This window comes from Carassius gibelio, chromosome B13, assembly GCF_023724105.1.
Source record: "Carassius gibelio isolate Cgi1373 ecotype wild population from Czech Republic chromosome B13, carGib1.2-hapl.c, whole genome shotgun sequence".
Taxonomy (NCBI): Eukaryota; Metazoa; Chordata; class Actinopteri; order Cypriniformes; family Cyprinidae; genus Carassius; species Carassius gibelio.
Window position 1 is genome coordinate 15,980,409 of NC_068408.1, and position 20,274 is coordinate 16,000,682.

Here is a 20,274-nt window from a genome sequence, read left to right on the forward strand (position 1 = left end):
AAATCCCTACATTGTGTTCTGATTGGTGCTAGCGTTTGTCAATCTTCATTGCTCGACTACTAAGCAGATTTTGATTGCGTGCTACAACTGTCTTTTACCGTGCAGTCTGTTGACGTGGTCGGCCCTCTAGCCTCTTCATTCCATTGGCCGCTTTTCTTGCCACTCAGAAATATAGGCGGGAGGAGAGGGCTGCACTGAGCGGGTATGGTTACTTTTTAAGTATATTATTGGCCACACCGTCGAGTTTTAGCCAATAAGATAGTAGTGTTGGCTTCAACATGTTTCATTGGTATGTTTACGCAAGCCGCGAAAGAAGTCTAGTCAACCCATTGGTCTGACAAACCTGTCAATCAAAATTATCGTTACAGTGATTTCTGACGGAGGGGCGTTGCTAATTCGTTCTGAGCGAAATTTGATTGGGTAAAAAGTACAAGGATGGAAATAACGACGTGGCCGTTTGCTTGCAGATATAAGTGAGGTCATGCTCGACAGTTTCATGTCCGGGACTTTTGGTATGAAAAATGTTTGTTTGGTATGAAAAATGAGTATGCGCTCATCCGTAGTAAGTTCAATATTGTCCTTTAATTTTATATAACGTCACTTATCGGTTTGTAATTACAGCTTAACAACCATTACACTTCTAAAATAATACAAATAGTTTAGGCAACTTGAGCATTCCAGCTCACTTTGTTTACTTTTTGTAGTCATGAAGGCTGGCCATTGCGAGATGTATATGGCGCCCTCTTGTGGTTTGTTAAATAATATTTTAGCCCATGTTTGACGTAACTGCTGAGCCACACTGGTTATAAAGCCCCGGTGTCATTTTTATAATGTTTTCCTGATTTTGTAACATGTTGTAATTAAAAACCAAGTTATTTTCAATCAATCAATCAATCAATCATACTCACCTCTGGCATTGATTTCTGTATGTTCTTTCATGTGGCATAAAAAAGATACCTTATACTTGATTGGTCCACTTTTAATGTACTTTTTTAGGTTAGAACATAATATTTGAAAACCTCAGTATCACAGTAAAATTGGTAGAGTAAAACACATGCTGGTATTTTAAGTAGTATGATACCCCAAAATCACAGTGACCCCTGTGAAGAGTTTTCATTAACAGAACTGAAAGATCAATACATGTACAGAAGATAAGGCTTTCAGCTGTGCCACCAACTCACTGCTGCTTTCATCCCTCAACAACACCGTGTTCGTGGCCACAGGCACATCAGAAAATTATACAAAAACAAAATCAATATGAAAAGCCGAGTGACATTTCCCAACTTCAAACAGTGTATTTTATCAAGGGGCAGAATCCTCTGAGATGACTGATCACTGAACTAAACTAACCGCTGTGTGCTGGCTAAGGCCACTCATTTCGTTCGAGGTTTCACATTGGAGCGTCTGAGGAAATCTGTCATAATCAGTCAACAAAACAGATTCAAACTGATCATACAGACCCACAGACACTATACTAATGACGCAATGGGATGTGACTGAGATTTTCTCAAAAGCTGCATGCATTTGTAAAGCTAGCAACTATGCTTTGTGAAAATAACATTTATGGAGGCACAGAAGCAAGCCACAATATTCATACAGTTGTACAGACACATATGTAAGACAACATTAATGGCTACGTAAAGAAGCACAGAAGGCAAACTGACACTGTAGATGTACCGTATGGACAGTCGCTGTAGACTCCAGCCCAACAGAAGCTGATTTGTCCAGACAGAGGATAAGAGAGGAAAAACGGGTTTATCTGAAGGGTCTGAGGATCTAATGTTGCATTGTTGAGTGAAAATCCATATTTCATGTGCATGAGAGGTACTGATCAGACATCTGACGGTTTCTGTTACAGAAAATAAGATAACCTGCCAGAGACTGTGTATTTGAACGGCACTTGAGGTGTGCAGGCTGGTCTATCGCAAGAGCAGAGGAAGATCTTCTTAGTTGATGGGGGGGTCTCTAGTCTTGACACTCCCGTCCTCCATACCGAAGTACACCCTCTCAGCCATTCCCACAAACAAACCGGTCTCAACCACACCTTTATACACACACACATGAAAAAAGAGAGAAAGAATATTGATTTGTGCTTAGCAATACATACACTATTGTTCACTGGTTTGCAGTTGGTACTTTTTTTTTTCCAAATAATTATTTTATTCAGCAAAGGCACATCAAATTTATCAAGAGTAACAGTGAAGTACAATACATATTTATAATTAAATAAATAACATTCTTTAAACTTTATTTATCAAACAATCCTAATAAAAAATTTAAAGAAAGAATCAGTTTCCAGTTTTTCAAAATTTGTTAAGCACAAAATCAGCATGTTAGGACCAGTACGCACTGCACCAACAGACACTGACCAATGGTAACAACATAACATTCAATCACTGTTTGTGGGGTCTTAGAATATCTGAGAAGTGAAGCAATGCTGCATTTTTAAATATATATTAAAAAAAATGATGATATTTCACAATATTACCATTTACTTTATTTTGGATCAAATAAAAGCAGCCTTGATGCAGAAAAGACTTTTTTCAAAAAATAAATAAATAATAATAATCTTACCAACCCCAAACTTTTTAACAGTAGAGAAAAGGTGCTCATCTGTACTGACCTGGGATCATCTTGATGGCTGTGTTGACTTCTTTCCAGTTCTGTGCATGCTCAAACTTCCAATCCAGGATGAAGTTACTGTTATCAGTAACCACTGGACCCTAAAGTTCAACATCGTGAAGAAAAATCATCAGATGACTAGACCATCCATTTCATAAAAGCCCACTACATTCCAAGCTTAATGAGACAATTCCGAGGAACTACATAGATCAATGCTACTTTCTGGGAAATTCAAGGCAAGATTTTAAAAGAAAACAAAAAACAAGTCAAGAAAGGGAGCATGTCAAAGAATAATATACTAGTATACCATAATATAATACCCTAAATAGTGCAGCCGACACAAATGTGATGATGACAGTTCTTTTCAAGAATAAACCAAGTTATCTGATTTTGTTTTACATATAAAGTATATATAATAAGAATTAAAAAAATAAAAAAGAACCCTTAAGAATGTAAATAACACAAATGTAATTCAAGGTCCATTAGTAAGACTCTCTTACAGCTTTACTGACTGCCATCCTCAGCACAGCCTCTCCTCCAAAGCGCCGGGCAATGGCTCTGGACACAGGCACATACGCCATGGGAATGACCTCCACCGGCACACCTTTCATCCACTGCTGCCCCAGGACCTTCGAGTCCTTTCTACCCACACAAGCAATAAAATGACATTACACAAACACATCTCAACTTCTAGTGGAAGACTCTCGTGTAATTATAGATATCACATGCTGGGTTATGATGAAACATCCCCACTGTTTCACTACATGCAGTGATCAGCAGTAATTATAGGATGCAAAATATATGCCAAATATTGTAGTTCAAACAATATTGCGCAGTGGGTTGATTTTCTGGGAAATGCATAAAACGGTGAAGTCACTTTGGATAAAAACATCTGCTAAACCCAACATTCATACTGTACCTATAGTCTGCAATGACAATAAAGTGTTTGGCACAACCAGCTACAATCTTCTCCTGGGCTAAGCATCCTCTGTGGGAGGAAAAGAAAAGGACATGACACTAGACACCTTGGGGATGTCACACAAATTAAGAGAAATGGAAAAAATACTTGAATTCAACTTTAATTGTCCAATCATACCCTCCTCCTTTAATCAGCGTCAAAGCAGCATCAACCTCATCAGCTCCATCAATCGCAACATCCAGCTACAAGACAAAAAAAAAAAAAAGATCTCAAAATCTTAATTTGATTTATTTGTTAGCTCTTCATTAATTCACAAACCCCATGCAGTTCCTTCATAAACCCAGATTAGGGAAAGATGGTGTAATTACATTTGGGTAACTGAACTCTTTATGCCATCTAGAGTGTCATGGGTACTCATGTGATAAATTAAACCAGTCATAGTAAAGTTTTTTTTTTGGCTTTATTTCAGCCCAACAAAATGTTACCTATTGCTATTCTAGCATCAAAGTCAAATCTTTCATTTAATTGCCCTTTCCAACATACTGTAGCATTGTTTTACTAAACTTTCCCATTCTTTAATGTTATCTGGGCTAGTTAAGTTGCCTAAATCATCTTTTTCATCCATTCCAGCTGCCCGTCCACATGCTGTCTCGGCCCAAACTCACCTCAGGATGCCTGTCCAAATCAGACAAAGTGAGACCGTGCTGCAGAATCAGCTGACGGGCCTGGATCAACACAACTCAATTATGTTAGTTATAAACTAACACAGGAGTTTTCTCACGTTAAATGAAGCTCCAAATGAATGAACACTGACCTGGAAGGACGTGGGAACACACACGATATTCAGCTTCTCCTGTCTGACCCTCTCAGCTAGAAAGAAAACATCTTTTACTAATTATTATCACTGTTGAGAGCTCCAAGAATGAGTATGTGTTATGAGTACAGTCTTACCCAGCCGGTCCACAGCATAAACGATAGTTGAGCCACTGCCCACTCCAACTACCTGATTATTCTGGAAGAGAAATTGAAAATCTACATTTTATAGCATAAGCATAACCCAACCAAATATAGCCATGCATCATGCCACTACAACACTGATAATAAAGCCTGAATTCATTCCTTTCTTATTTAAAACAGGATCAGTAAAGGAGGTGCTTAACCTTGAGGAAATATTCTTTAGCCCAAACAGTAGATCATGGCACTAGAAACAACAAGGTCATGGTTTGGTTTTCAGAGAATGCATGAACTGATAATAATTTACACCTCATGACGTCAAACCAATCTATATTCATTTTCAAGTAGATATATAACACTTACATTTGCATTTAAGCATGTTACTATGGCATCTCAGCAACAAAAAAAACAGTGTTCATGACGGTTTTACAAGCTGACTCTCAATTTGGAGGGTGAGGTCAGGTGAGGCTTAAAAAACCCAGTTCACTTTGCTAGTCCAGTTTTTACCAGATTCACCTTAATCACTTAATCAGTTACAAACAAGTTATTATCTATAGTACACAAGGACTGCACCCGTTAGCTATTCCCGAACATGCTAATCACTAAAGGTTTAGTTTGAGCAGAATTCGCATCTTTATCGCCTGGCTTACTCTATATTTAAAGCACACCGCATCGTAAATAAACACAGGTGCTCAACTGATGCCACCTGGGTCACACTCACTCACTTACCTAACGGACCTAACTTCAGCGGACTTCACTGGAACATCCCAGCTAGCATGTCTGAAGCGGATACTCATTACATACTAACTTTAACTGTCAAAGCAGTTTGCCATAGCAAATACAAAAGACCATTACTGCAAGTCTGTTGACGCGTATTTTAACAACAATACGTAAATCGAGCATCGTGTTTACTACTCATGTTTATTCACGCCTCCTAAAGTATTTTTAGCGCCCGTTTATCCAGTTAAACTAATGTACGTAGAGTTAATATGCCACAACGAAAGTAAATAACTTACACAATCTAACCTGTATGTGGTTGTCCACAGCTGCATAAGCTGCTAGTTTTTTGGCCTCTTCAGCCATGAGAGTGCCGTGGGGCTGCCGTTACACACGTGTTGTTTCCCCGGCGGAGGGAGAGAGGAGGAGAGATCAAACTCAACACACCTCCTCCGCGGCCTCATCACACACACACACAGCGCCTCCACGACCAACACAACGAGACGCGTGCCTCATTAACATATGTGCACGAGCAGAGGGATATTAGAGAAGCTTAACTGAACAGATATTAAAGCTCGCTCAACATATCAGCTGTCAGATAAATACTAGTCAGGTGTTTTCACACAGCAGAGTACAGTGGATCCCGATTTCGCTTGAGTCGGATCTTTCAAATGAATCAGTTGCTCAAATCCTTTGAGTTGAATCTTTTCAACTAGTTGGTTGAATATTTGCAATTGGTAATGATAATCGATGACAGTTGGTGTAAGCCGAGGAGGATTGGCTGATGGGGCGAAAAAGTAACCTTTATAAATGAACAGCAAAAATATCATAAATTACATGCAGAAATGTGTTTTCAGTATTGAGTAGTGATGGTAAATCTAAACTTTCTAAAGAGGATAAAGCTGTATCGAAACCGGGATTATTACCGGGTAGGCCTATGCTGTTTATTTTATTTTTATCACACACGAAATTTGTTTTTAATACCATTTTATCGCCAACATCCAGCCAAGGGTTAACATATTTAAAATTTATTCATATAAGAAAGACTTGCTTTTGAATGAGTCGAAACAAGGCTAAATTAATCAAGTGGAAAAAAAAACGCAATAAACGGTTCCAAGTATTATTATAAATATTACACACTCTATGAATCAGGGACCACGTGATGACATGTGACGTAAAGAACCGAACTAGTTTTAATTTTTTATGAATTGTTCAAATGAACCGATTCGCGGAAATGAGTCATTCCGGTCCCTAGACTCTATAATGCTGTCATCGACTATACTTAACATGACCAGTAGAGGGCAGTTAATGCCAACATTATTTTTATGTGTAGTAAGAGCATTTAAACACATCAGACAAGGGAAAAATAAATATAAACTGTGGTGATTAGCAACGAAAATCAACTATAGCCAACATAAACATAAAACAGAGGAGAGCTGAAACAAATGGGTATCAATATATCTCTTTATTTGGCAATCAGCTTGAAATGATCTAGATTTCAGTGTATAGCATACCCCTATATTAAACCCACACAATCCTTCCAATAAACATGTCTCTTATTTACCATAGTTTTTACATATTGCAGTTTACAAATTTAGCTTATCTGTTTGACAAAATCAATTAGACAATGGATCTTTTTATGTGCTATATAAAAATCTACACAGTATACATTCATGATTAGGAAAAAAAAATTGAAAACAATATTTAAACAGCACAGAACATAACTCGTCAACATATCCCACCCAAGTGTGAGCGATCACAAATTAAAGCTGAATACTTCAATATTACAGTAAATGCTGAGAGATGTTCAATGACGAACAGGATTACTGAAGGGAGGTTGTTTTTACACCAGAGGTCTGGACTCAAGGAGAATAACTATGATACCGTTACAGGGAAGATAGATAGAGAAACAAACAGGAACGCTGATTATGCGAATGGTGCAAGATGTTCAAGAGAAAACCAACTTTTTCAACAGTACATCTAATCTCTCTCTCTGAAGCTTAAAGCTATCCAAGAAAAAAATCAGTCGAGTCTGCTTCTCAGCTTTCTCTAATCTCATATTGCCTACAATTAAGTGCACAGGTGCTCACTTTTTTGCCCACAGTTAGTCAAACCATGTCTTTCTCAATTTGTGCGCCTTCGTTTATAACATCACTCTCTCTCTCGAGAAATGTAACATGGATTGATGGATCAAAATCATCAGAGATATCGGCGTCTTCCGACTTCTTTTATTCGGAAAGATCACGAACAACTATAAACGATTAAAAAGTAGGGATATAAAGGTACTATACCTTCATTTGACTATTTATTCTAGTTGCTTTTAATAATAACACAACAAATTACATAATAGTAAAAAAAAAATAGTAAAAGGCATGCCTTCACTGTTTTAAATATACGGTGAGATGGATAGACAAGAAAGTGTGCGTTTAAGTGCCTTTCTTTTTGGCATTGTTTATAATCATGCCTCTGTGTGTGTGTGTGTGTGTGTGTGTGTGTGTGTGTGTGAGACTGGGGGAAGTACACAGATGTGGTGTCCTGTGATGTGCAAAGCTTAAATGTCAGAGTCCATTCAGCAGTGAGTAAGGTCCGCAGAAATGCTGCTTGTTTTTCTCCATTTCCCTGAAACCCCAGCGCTTAGGATACATTCTCTACACATCAGTGGGTCTCCAAACTAGAAGTCTATTACCTCGAAAGAAAACTCTCTTTAGAAAACTCTAAAATATTGATAGCCTCTAATAATCCGCTGTATTGCTATGAGCCGTTTCCTAAGGTTGAGTGTATTCTTTTGGTCCATGCTCACTTCGTTATTACTTATTTGCACTGATATGTACCAAAATGCGCTGGAAAATCTGCCATTGACAGCTTTTCTACTTGATGTATGAGAAGTTTTGCTCTGGGTGTTTGTGTGTGCGCGCGTCAAAGTTCAGCATTAAGAGGTATTGCTACAGATTCAGTTCAGTCTCTTGTTCGACAGCTGTATTTGTGTTGAGAACACTATGGTCGGAGATGGAGTAAACACTTGTGTAATTTAGTCATGGCACAGTTGTCGAGAATATGTGTGATGGTTTCCTACGTCTCCTAAATCAAGTGTCTGTGATGCATGGATACATCAGAATAGACTAGAGAGAGAGGGGGCGGGGGGCTTTGGTGTACTATTCAGATCATGAGAGAAGCAGTGACTGACCAAGGTCAATAGTCAAACAGTCAGACAGCGGTCTGTCGTTCTACTCTGTTTTGAACAGGCATCTCGTCCTCCGCCCTCTCTGGTTCTGTCTTCAAATATCCTTCTTTTCTAATCTCTCTCTTACTCGTTCAGTGCTTCACCAGAATGTCTGCTGTTAAACACTAGAATCAGTTTGTTTTTCCTCCCAGAGTTTTGCATTTCAGAAATACAATTCCCAGAGTCCTTTGCTCAGAGGCTCAGTGTGCATGCGTTTACATGCGCTGTGCATCCATAATGTCCAGGTACTTAGCATCGATGATCCTGGGCAGTAGATAGTTCCTAAAACAGAGACAAAATTACAGCAGTTATGTTAATTACATACAAACAGATTATTAAGAAAATATATATTAGATTTGTATTAGTTTTTCATATCATTTTTTTATTAAGAAATGCTTTTTTAAATGACATTATCATAATTATTTATTAATGAATAATTATTTGTTAAGAAATCTTATTAATATGTAAAAAATATATACTTATATATATTGTATTTTATATATATATATATTAGTATTATATATAAAAAAATAATGTTTTAACAAACGTCATTAAATGTTTACTAATATTTAAAATAGTTTTTGCTAACAAATTATGTTGTGCAACAAACAAAATCATATGGAGCAACCAACATGCGGGTAAAAATAAATAAATATTAATAACATAAAATGGGACATGGTCAGTAAAGTCAGTAAGTCTCTTAAAATATCAGATGTTTTTTGTTTGTTTGTTCATTTTGACCAGATAAGACAAGTTTAGGTTGTAAAATATCATGTTCTGTGACTACCCAAAAATAAAGTACATTTAAAAATACATTTGACCTTGTAAATAAAGTACTGGTTCAATTTGTTTTATTAGCTTAATATTTTTCATTTTGTCTGAAATAGTTCTCAAAATGTGTACCACATGACATTTTCAAACAAAAGTTTTTCAAAGAGCACATTTCAGAGAACTTCAAAAGATTTTTCTCTGTCATGAACAAGCCACACAATGTAAAGCATCATTCATCATTCTGTAATATGACCTTTAGCAAACCCTGTTTATTACACATGCACAGCAAATCACACACAACACAACAGCTGAAGGCACTTGAGTACTCACCTGATGGGTATGAGGATAAACATGAGCAGAGGAAAGATCATCTTCATATACGGGAGAGGGTACATCCCAAACGCACACAGAAAAAGCAGCTGCACCATCTGAAGGAAAGTGAAGTAATGGATCTTCCTCTGCGGCACCTTGCGGATGTAATGAGCCGGAGGGTAGGACGTCTGAGAAAGAGGGAAAGAGAGATCAAGAAAAGAAAGAACGATATAGATCAGAGAAAGATAGGACAGGGTATAGCTGTCGTAATGCAAATACAACTGTGGAACCCTAAGCATCTTGACTGATGGGATTAAGATCGGTCACAGTATGAATATTTCATTTTCAAAATCAAAACAAATCAGATCTATCGCTGGGCTATATGCAAATGAATGGAAATCATGTCCATGATTACATAAGGCAAACAGTGTTTAAGTTTGTAGTTGCTACAGCCTTGTGTCTCACCTATGATTATTTGTTCAAGTCTAGCTTATTAATGAGATCAACAAGTGTGTTTAATATATTCATATATTGAATTAATAATATCTAGTATGTAAGTGTAATCAACCAACACTAATTGGTGGATTATAAAACATTTAGCCAATCCATAGCATTTACACAGATGTATGCATCTCACACCACCTCCTGATCCATCTCAAATGCATCTTGAGGGAATTTATGCTTAACAGTAAAAATGCACAAAGCATCCAGCCACAGACTGCATCACTTGGTACAAAGCCATTGACATCCATGACAGGTAGAGGGCGCTCTGAAGCTTTATTTGCACAGAGGGTGCTCCTCTCTCTCTCTCTCTCTTCTGTTCTTATTTGTACAACACCTATGACTTTTATTTGCCTTTGTTTTCATCAAAGAAACGCGCGCACACACTTACTTGTTCTTTGAGTAGCAGAGCCATGCGGTCGCACATTTGATTGCCATCAATAGATGTGAGAGCGATGTAGAGGAAGAGCCCATAGAGCACAGGCTTAGGAATCCACTGCAGGGGCACCGGCAGCAGAAACAAGCTTACACCTATCAGGATGTTAGCCACAAGCGAGGTCACCCGCGTCTCCTTCACACTCACTATACTACACACACGCACACGTACACACACACAGAGGAGTCATTTAAAACCAAGCACAGTGTGCCAATAGCTACTAGAATGAGGTTTGTGCTTCACAGATTGATTGCGAGTGTAATTGTTAAGTGGTGTGTGCTCACGTCTCGTAGAGGTGTCCTCCCTCCACCCTTTCCTCCACGATGGCTAGCTGTCTGACGTGCAGAGTGGAGTGCGGGAACGCAGCATGCATCCACGGCAAGCCCAGCACAGACATCAAAATATTAATCAAGCCAGACAGAGTCAGGTCCCAGTGATACGCCGTGCCCTTCAGTAACCTGTGGCACACACACAGTCAAGACTCAACAGTGTTCAACAGCGGTGCCTTACCAAGACCAATACACAATCTGACCCAGTTTCTTATTCAGGTAGAAAGCGTCCGGTTTCTAACCATGTGTCATTTTTATGTCAATGCTGAAAACCAATCATAATAAATGTGATGTTTAATATGCAGCTAGCTAGAGCAGGACCAATGAGGTTTCAGTGTGAATTGGGCTTCATGTTGTCAAGCAATCACCTACAGTTCAAAAGTTTTGGGGTCTGTACCTTTTTTTAAATTATTTAATTATTATTATTCTTTTTTTTTTTTTTATAATGCTATCTGGCAATGATGCAACTGATCAACTTTGACAGTGAATACATAAAATAAAAAAATATAAATTTCTAATAAATGTTGTTCTTTTAAAATTTAATTTCTATTTTTAAGTATGCTGATTTTTTATATATTTTTTTATTTTTATTTTTTTGTGAGCACCAAATCAGCAGATTAGAATGATTTAATGTGTAACTGTAGAAAATGTAGTAAAAAGAAAACTATTTAAAATTTAAAATAAAAACAGTATATCTTGGACCTAAAAGTGATTCTCTAGCTAAGACAATTATTTATGAGTACTGTGTTCAGTGCCCTATTAGAAATTCCACGTTAATAAATTGCTTACAGTTTTAATCATGAAAATATGTTCATTAATATTATTTTAAATGTCACATCACATTATATGATCAAAGTTTTGGAGTCAAATTAGAGACTTCTCTTCCGTTTTAAGTTTTTCCATTGCTAACTTGCTTTGCTTAGCCCTCATTATGGTAATGATCATTTGCATAAAGATTAACCATGTTGTGTTGCTCATTTGTTGCTCTTTGAAAATAAATGAGTGTAGGATGCTATAAATCACAGCCGGTGCAAACACTCCTCAACATGAAACAGGCAGCTTGTCACATATTCAATTGTGCCTGGTTAATGTTTAGGTGAAGTTCATTTTCTCATTAATCATTTTAATAATCTGTAGTTTTCTGTAATGAAGCCACTTGCATGAGTGGGATAGGATCTCGAAACAAGTTTAGCTGAAACTAATTTCAAAGACATGAACCTGTTTTCAGGTGCATTTGTGAGAGAAACAACGATGTTCTGGTCGATGAAGATGAGGAGAAACAGGAGGAAGCCCAGACCCATTGCGCTCAGAACACTCGCTCCGCTCAGCTTATCCAGTGGGGCTATCTGAAACACCGGACCTTCATGGAAGTTAAACACCGGCACTAGAAGAGAACAAATAACAGTGAACCCTTACATCACAAACCATTACAGTCCCTCTGACACAAAGCAGGGCCCAGCAGTCATCCAACAGTGTCCATGTCACTTTATAATATTGAAAAGGGATTTCTATTGGGGAAAAACGTTGCAGCAAAAAAAGAGCAAGACCAAAGTTGTATTACTTTGTTACATTACATCACTGTATGTTCATAGGAAGATATGTGAATGTTCCTTAATATCATCTGCTACCTATTAACTTATAATACAGTAAATTAATTACAAAAATGCCACCCAATGTTTATTTTTTCCCACTTAAAGTGTGAAGTGGCTCTGAATTTACACATTATTTAGAAGAAAACATTGGGCAAGATATGAAATAAAGTACAAATACATTTGTAGACTACAGTATATATAGCACACAGCAGCACTACAGCAAAGTTTTGGACTGTTTGGCCATTTCCTGCAAAAGCAGGCCTTTTTTGAGTGGCTGTGATTTGATCGAATTTCGAATATGAGCCTCTTGACTGCAGCAGAGAGCCTGAGGTAAGAAGTAAAATCTCACTCTGATAACCAAGTTAAACTCCCACACCGAACCGATGACAGAGGAGTTGGAGGAATAATGTAGTGATAGTCGGACTGAGTGGCTTTGCTGTAACGTGCTGGCAGTAAGACAAGGAGAGTACAGGCAGTGTGTGTGTGAGAATGTCTAAGTGTTGGTAGGGGCGTACATTTTGGCAAGACTTTCTGGACACAAACTGAGCCAAAATTGAACTGATTTTCAGTACGGAATCTTTTCTGCTATTTGCATGTAATTTCAAAATTGCTGCTTAAATGCTGCATTTTGACACATTGAAAATAATCCCCCAATATGATTAAAAAATTTACATAATAAAGTTTTATCATTATAAGTGTTTTGATTTTTCTCTGCTTAAATTATTCCATAAATTAACTCACATTTTTCACCTTGTTTTAAATACTATTATCATGATTCAAACAAAAAACTTTAATACTGAATGACTAATACGAAGTGAAATAATATAATGAATACAAAAATAACCTAATGTAAATGATAAAGAATATATAATTTCAAATAAAACATACCATTAGCAAAAAAACAACATTGATAAGTAATGATAAAAAATATCTAATATAATATAATATGATATAAAAAATAACACTACAAACAAAGCATTAATCATAAATATTAGTACAATGATACATATTATAAACAATATTATATAATAGATATATATGAAATAAAATGTAAATAATATAAATAATATAAAATAGATCTAATTAATAATACTAAGAAATGCAAATACAAATAATTCTGATAATAAATAATACTAACTAGGTTCAACATAATTTCTGGAAAATGTAAGATTTTTTTTTTTTTTTTTTTTTAGTGACACTTATTGTACTCGACATATGTTTTGGATATAAATGACCAATCATCAAATGGAAAAGTGTACTGCAGAGCTGTAATATCATCTATATGTTAGTGTGTCTGTGTGTGCAACCTGAACACGTATAGTGACTCACAGGCAATGTCGTTGAAGACGTATGATCCCACATATGAGAAGACAAGCACTGAGATAGGCAGAGCACAGTCGGACAGAATCTCTCTCATCTTCACATGCAGAAACGGACTGCCAGGAAAAATGAAAGATGAGGGTGTCAAAACAGTCTTCTATCACTCTTTAAAATCCCCATCAGTGTGTGTGTGTGTGTGAGAGAGAGAGAGAGACAGGGAGAGCTCCTCACCTCCTCCTGAACTGGTAGAGTGTGTATCCCACCCACAGTGTGCCCAGCATGAGGAGTAGAAAGAGAAGAGGCCGTGCCCGCGTGCACAGGATGAAGGATTCTGGGAGAGTCACGGGCCCCGTCTCTGTCATGTTCGGTTCCCCTAAATGTAAACTTCCACTGATGCGATTCAGCTCCGCCGCACTCCCATTGGCCAAAGTGGGAGCATGGTAGAACTCATGAAAGACTGTAAAAGAGTATAAGAATAGGTCAAAATTAATGTAAAGTATACAGTATGTCAAAAATCAGCAATTACTATATGCATTGTGTTAATGTTTTTCAATCATCAATAAGAACCGCTTTCAAAGCGAAACATTTTTCTTCTGTACCACGTCTTCATTAAATCATTGGTTTAAATGATTTCAATTATTGAAAGTAAAATTGTTGGCACAGTTGCCAAACATTGTGACCACCATTTAAAATACTTTCACACTACTAAATTGCATAGATAAAATAATAATAATAAAAAAAAAACATTAAATACAAATTATTTATTTTAATATTATTTTATTTTCTCTTTCTAAGATAAAGAGCCTTTGTACTGGCAATGGCATTATATATACTGTAAATCTAAAATCCATGTTAACCGTATGCAATGCAATGTGTATGGACTTTTAAAGTAACATTTTCTCTGTTCCATCTTTATTGAAGAATAGGTATAAAAAAATCATGATTATTGATGGAATTTTGTAGAATTTTGTTTACTGCCAAAAGCATCAGCCAATGCTTGTTGATTATGATTACTGATGAAAAATGCAACAAAAATGCAATGCAACAATTAATATAACTGACAAATGTAATGTTTACTACAAAAAAAATACTTTGATACATTTTTAAATAGTCACATCTTATGTATTCATAATTGTAATAATTCAAAATATTAATTATTATTTATTTGTTAAATTATTTTCAATTGTACTGGTAAGGTGGCTTTAAAAGCACAGTCTAAAACCATCTTTTACGTTTGTTGTGTGTAAACGTTTTGAAGTCGTCAGCATGAATGGCTTCCAAAGCGTAACATTTTTCCTGCGCCACATCTTTATTGAATAATTGGTTTAAACAATCACGATTATTGACGGAATTTTTGTGGAATCTTGTTTACTGCCAATAACATCAACCATTGCTTTCTGCTGATAACACATGTGCATTGTTTCGGTTCATGCACATTTTTGGGATGTCTTTCTTGAACGGGCCTGTTTCACATCACAGCAGAGCATTTCAAAGGAAGTGGGGTCAGGACTCTAATTTGGCCATTGTGAAGTGCTGAATTTCTTTTGTTTGAAGCATTCTGTTATTGATTTACTCCTGTGTTTTGGATGGTTTTCATGTTGAATGAACCAACTTCTTTTGAGTTTCAGATCACAAACAGACGCTCTGACATTCTGCTCCTGATATAACTAGGAATTCGTCGGTCCCTCTGTGACTCCAAGCCGTCCAGACCCTGAGGCAGCAAAACAGCCCCATACCATTACACTAACCCACAATCCTTCACAGCCGCAATGATGTTTTGGAAATGGTATGGGGAGGTTTGTTCTTTTCATTTATTTTAAGTATATAAAAAACAGGGTTAGCAGGGTTTTCGGATGATTTAGAACAGCTCACGTCTGATTTTGCCTCATAACCAACTCAAGTGCAAATGACACCACTATCAAAAGGCATTACGTTGGTCACTACTAAAAAAATAAAATTATTACTATTTTCCTGATAAGACAGATGAGTTTTTAACAGAAAAGTTATTTTTCATGTGTATTTTGGAATAAGTGACCTTTTAAGTGGCAATTTAAAAAGAAATTAAAAAAGTTATAACATTATGTTACTTTAATTTTGTGGTGAATTGTTGATTAAATAAGTTAGTAATTAATCATTTGTACATTATATATGTATTTGTAAGCTACATTTCTTGTTCAGTGTCACTTTTCTAGAGATGCAATGGTTTCTGCTTGCAGCTGGTAAAGTATTTGTAGCATAGCATTTTTTAGGGAACACTTGTTTTTATTTTACAAGCAAGTGACGCTTGTTTTCTGTTTATTGAAGCGGTTGCAGCACACATCAGACTGGCTTCTTCTTCTAGGGAACACAGCAATGGTGCTGAACTGATGGTGCTAATCTGCCTGACTGTCAGCATAAATCCGAAATCCTTTGCAAACATTGAGTTTTATGAGTTCTTCTTTTGTTTGAAGTCTCTTTTGATCAGACTAGATTGCTCTTGAGCACAACTGTTTGCTAAGGATGTTGCTTTCCATTCAGGATGGCAGGTCAATCCCAGTCCAATTACCTTCTTTTCAAGAGGTCATTATTGTAGAGGTTATCCTGATTGTTTAACACATTTGTTCAATAAAGTCACGGCACTGCAAAATGGATTGTGTGTATGGTTTTAAATAAGGCCAGTCACATGGGGAAAATATTTTTCAGCAACTGTAACATTTTGAATTTTTGAAACGTTAGCCTCTTTGACACAATTATACCAGTAAATTGCCATAAAATTACCAGAACTTCACAGGTAAATACATAAATGTGCTGTTCACACAGACAGTAATGTTCCGTCTTTTTACCATTAAAGCACCATTCACACAATACCAGTAAATGCTGTGACATCATTAGTCGGAAATGACCTCTAAATGGTTTCATTGATTTTTGTTGATGTTTACATTTCTGTGTCAAATGTTTACATTCATGCAGCTGCTTTTGGCCCAGAGACATCACATTAGATGACTTTAGACATTTCTTTGACAGCGTGGCGTAAATGCATCAGCTGCGTCCAAATGTTATGATTGGCCCAGAGTAAAAACCTTATGTTAACACGTTGTGAACTCGTACATATTCATACTGGTAATCTTGTTCTGGGTTCACGCAGAGCACATTACCGGTAATTTACTGGGAATTTTACAACTTCTCATACCAGTAAATTGCCAGAACAAATTTACCAGAATTTTTTTTTTTAAATGGTTGACTATACCATGAAATTAGATCTTAGCTAAAAGGTTGAAATGTGTTTTCAGAAAAAGATTAATGTTTTTTTTTAAATATCAAGGCAGGACAAATTATCACTTTTATATTGGGACATTTTATCACATATATTATATTACATATATATTTTTTTTATTATTATTTACTTGTTTAACCAGGAATGTCCCATTGAGATACAATATCTCTTCTACCAGGAAGTCCTGTTCAAAATAGGCAGCAAAAGTCAAAGTTTTCTACACATTGTGTGGTGAACACAATGAACAAACATAAAACACCATTTTCTAAAAACATGCCTTTTACTTTTGTTTGCATCTCTGTGCTCACATATTGCATTTTAATGCAGGCGAATTCTCAATAAAACCGTTCATTTATGTATTTTACAGTTTCTGTTGTCAGACAACAGGATAAATGTTAATGACTGAAAAGCGGCCCATTAAGACTACATAACCAGCTTTCTCTTCCAACATGTTAATATGCATACAAATCCTGAATTTTAATTTAACTGAGCCGTTATCTGATGAAATCAAATACACATAAGATAAGACCCTGCCTGTGCTCTGATTTGGGCTATAATAAAATTTAAGACTCAACGGTATATCTGTTTTAACTGAAAGCACTGCTCTTCAGAGCAGATGCAGAGAGTGATGTGTGGGGGCAATGGGAAAGCTAGACATCACGCTCATGTGGCAGTACTAGTGAGTCTCAGAAACGTAATAAGGTTTGTCCAAGAAGTACTTTTTTAGAAAAAGTCACTAAGGGGGTCTAAAAAGTCGCTAAATTTAGTGACAAAGCAGGTGATGACTGCTGAAAATTCAGCTTTGCCATCACAGGAATAAATTACATTTAAAATATCGAAAAATAGTTAATGATGGTTCTATTCATCAATTCTGGATCTGACGAGGGCAGGTCTGAATGCAAGCTTGCAGCCGATAGTAAAAAATGATTGGAGAAGTGTGACAGCATCTTTTCATTATCACTAAACAGCCTCGTGTTAAATGAGCTGTATCATTTTCCTGGGCAGTAACAATGAAAATCTTGATTTCACAGCGTAACAACTAGCCCCAGTCGCCCCAGTATTTCTTGTCAAGGTCAGGCTATACTGTAATATAGGAACCATTCACACAGAAATCCAGATTATTTCAAGGGTTTGGCTGTGTATACAGTATGTATGTAAGTAGAACTCACTCTTGACGGTGCCCTTAACTGCATCTGCTACAAAAGCAATGGAAATGAACAAAGCTATCACCTCCTCTATCGACCTGTGGGTCAAAAACAAGAACAACAAAAACATATCAGTATTCAAGCAGTGGCGTCTGCAAAATTATCTACATATGTGTGTGTGTGTGTCTGACCTCTTGAAAAGCTTAACAAGCAGGCTAAGGTTGAAGACTCCTCCCATGATGAGGAAGAGGCTGTTCCATAGGCCGATACATGCATAAAATGCTGCAAAGTCCAGCTCATAATCATCACAGATCCCCCTAATCACTGCAGCCGCACAGAGACAAACACACAGAAGCAACAACACAACATCCAGACCATTAGGAGCGAACAAAAACACAATCAACTCTCATCTCATCATGACAGAGGATTATTACACACTAAATGTCCATTCTTTGATGTTTAAAGAGCTGCTCCCAAACGTTTAAAGAATTCCTGCTGTTATCCCCATGAGAAACCACAAGACAAGATCTTTGATTGGGAAGGATCATTATTATAAAGATGGATGTGGCGGTTTTGTCCTCCTCTGTGCATTTTTATCCAAACAGAATTGCATTTTACTACAGCGGAACCATTTTTCAGGGCAACCCTCCCGCTGGTAACAGTGTGCGACTGCAGCCGCAGGAATGAGCTTTAGGAGGAAATCTCCTCTCAGCCAGGGCAAACATCAAACTTCGCCCAAACAAATGGCGGCCATATCGGACCTCCATCCTGCTGTTTGTGAGATTAAGAGTCTTGTTCCACCTCATCCTGTGGTTAGCAGAGCTCTCTAAACACTCAATGTCAAAGTATTCAACAAACAATGAGTGCTCATCTAAACACAGCTCAGAAATGAAGCACGGTTTCAGACCAGACCGCAAACGAGAGCCAAGGTATGTGTGTATGTGAACGTGCATCTATTGTTGCACATGGAGGCATGTATGTCCATACCGCTGATGAAAATAGCGATGGGCGCCGTGGTCAGTGGAATGACGAGAGGAGAGCCAGCACACAATGAGTAGATGATTCCACCTATACTCTGCCCGATGATTGTCTTCTGAACATCTAATCAAGAGAGAAAACAACTCAGTCTGTGTGTGTGTGTGTGTGTGTGAGGAGACGTGTTGTGTGAAGAGCATTTGTGTGTGTGTGTGAGTGAGTGATCACCAATCTCGCCCCGAGTGCTCTCGTCATTGAGTGAGCCAAAAGCAATGGCGGGAAGCAGCACAGCGATGTAGAGGAAGATGGACGTCGTCATGAACTTGACCAGGGCTTTGTTATTACCCACTAAGCCTGAAACACACACATTTATAGAAATCGCACACAAGTCTGACAGCTGCTAAATTGAAGTCATGAGATTAATATGTTTAATGGCATGTAATGTCATATAATTAATCCACATTCTATGTATTTATAGCTGTTAACATAAAATAAACATCGTTAGAGCTATATTCACTTATAGCATGAAACAATAAACAATCTCAATCAGAGTGAAGCATAAACTATATACACTCCATTTAAAATATTGGAGTTAATTGTTTTTAAAATAAGTATCTTATGCTCACAAAGACTGGATTTATTTGATAAAAATACAATAAAACCAGTACAAAACTGAAACATTATTACAATTTAAAATAACTGTTTTCTGTTTTCATTTTAAAATGTGATTTATTAACATTGCTCCAGTCTTCAGTGTCACATGATCCTTCAGAAATCATTGAATAAAATCCTGATTTAGTGCTCAAGAAAAATATATATTTATTATCGATGTTGAAAACAGCTGCACTACTTAATATTTTTTGTGGAAACAGTTTTTTTTTTTTTCAAGATTTTTTGACAAAGTGGAGAACAGAATAAAAAAAATAAAAATATGTACTGTAACAGATATCTTCACTGTCACTACTTTCCTTTAAAGTATCCTTTTAAAGTAAAAAGTACTAATATCCTTGATACTAACTCCAAAAATTTGAATGTTAGCGTAAAGATAACCGAAATTAAATTATATCTAGAAATGTATCATTTATATACAAGTATAAATGGAATGTGTATATAATATATATATATATATATATATATATATATATATATATATATATATATATATATATATATATATATATATATATATATATATATATATATATATA

General features: G+C 36.5%; 2 protein-coding genes across 9 annotated transcripts in view; both read right to left on the bottom strand.

Moving 5' to 3' along the window:
* Positions 1 to 964: 964 nt before the first annotated feature.
* Positions 965 to 5,855, bottom strand: LOC127970797 (ribose-5-phosphate isomerase). Of its 2 annotated transcripts, none has more exons than XM_052573531.1 (9): positions 5,512 to 5,855; positions 4,493 to 4,553; positions 4,356 to 4,411; positions 4,207 to 4,266; positions 3,719 to 3,783; positions 3,542 to 3,610; positions 3,123 to 3,264; positions 2,624 to 2,723; positions 965 to 2,044 (listed from the first exon to the last, which is right to left on the bottom strand). In XM_052573531.1, the coding sequence occupies exons 1-9, from the start codon at positions 5,545 to 5,547 to the stop codon at positions 1,947 to 1,949; spliced, it is 687 nt and encodes a 228-aa protein (XP_052429491.1). In that variant the 5' UTR covers positions 5,548 to 5,855; the 3' UTR covers positions 965 to 1,946. The 2 variants fall into 2 exon arrangements, with proteins under 2 accessions (XP_052429491.1, XP_052429490.1); XM_052573530.1 differs by having other exon boundaries at positions 5,522 to 5,852.
* Positions 5,856 to 6,658: 803 nt separating this feature from the next.
* LOC127970170 (solute carrier family 4 member 11) overlaps positions 6,659 to 20,274 on the bottom strand; it is a 70,769-nt gene continuing 57,153 nt past the window's right edge. For all 7 annotated transcript variants that reach the window (XM_052572476.1, XM_052572473.1, XM_052572474.1 and 4 more), the window contains 11 exons: positions 19,295 to 19,420; positions 19,079 to 19,192; positions 18,283 to 18,415; positions 18,116 to 18,189; positions 13,925 to 14,150; positions 13,703 to 13,809; positions 12,000 to 12,165; positions 10,737 to 10,910; positions 10,408 to 10,603; positions 9,534 to 9,703; positions 6,659 to 8,714 (listed from right to left, as the gene is read on the bottom strand). In XM_052572476.1, the coding sequence (XP_052428436.1) occupies positions 8,648 to 8,714; positions 9,534 to 9,703; positions 10,408 to 10,603; positions 10,737 to 10,910; positions 12,000 to 12,165; positions 13,703 to 13,809; positions 13,925 to 14,150; positions 18,116 to 18,189; positions 18,283 to 18,415; positions 19,079 to 19,192; positions 19,295 to 19,420 (1,553 nt within the window). In that variant the 3' untranslated portion in view covers positions 6,659 to 8,647. The remainder of the gene's footprint in view (positions 8,715 to 9,533; positions 9,704 to 10,407; positions 10,604 to 10,736; positions 10,911 to 11,999; positions 12,166 to 13,702; positions 13,810 to 13,924; positions 14,151 to 18,115; positions 18,190 to 18,282; positions 18,416 to 19,078; positions 19,193 to 19,294; positions 19,421 to 20,274) is intronic.

Bases quoted from the DNA above. Each gene is read 5' to 3' on its own strand.
- LOC127970797 (XM_052573530.1), bottom strand. From the start codon at position 5,578: ATGGCTGAAGAGGCCAAAAAACTAGCAGCTTATGCAGCTGTGGACAAC. The intron at 4,554-5,521 runs GTTAGATTGTGT...TTTCTCTTCCAG, and splicing joins CTGTGGACAACCACATACAG to AATAATCAGGTAGTTGGAGT. The intron at 4,412-4,492 runs GTAAGACTGTAC...TTTTCTTTCTAG, and splicing joins TTATGCTGTGGACCGGCTGG to CTGAGAGGGTCAGACAGGAG.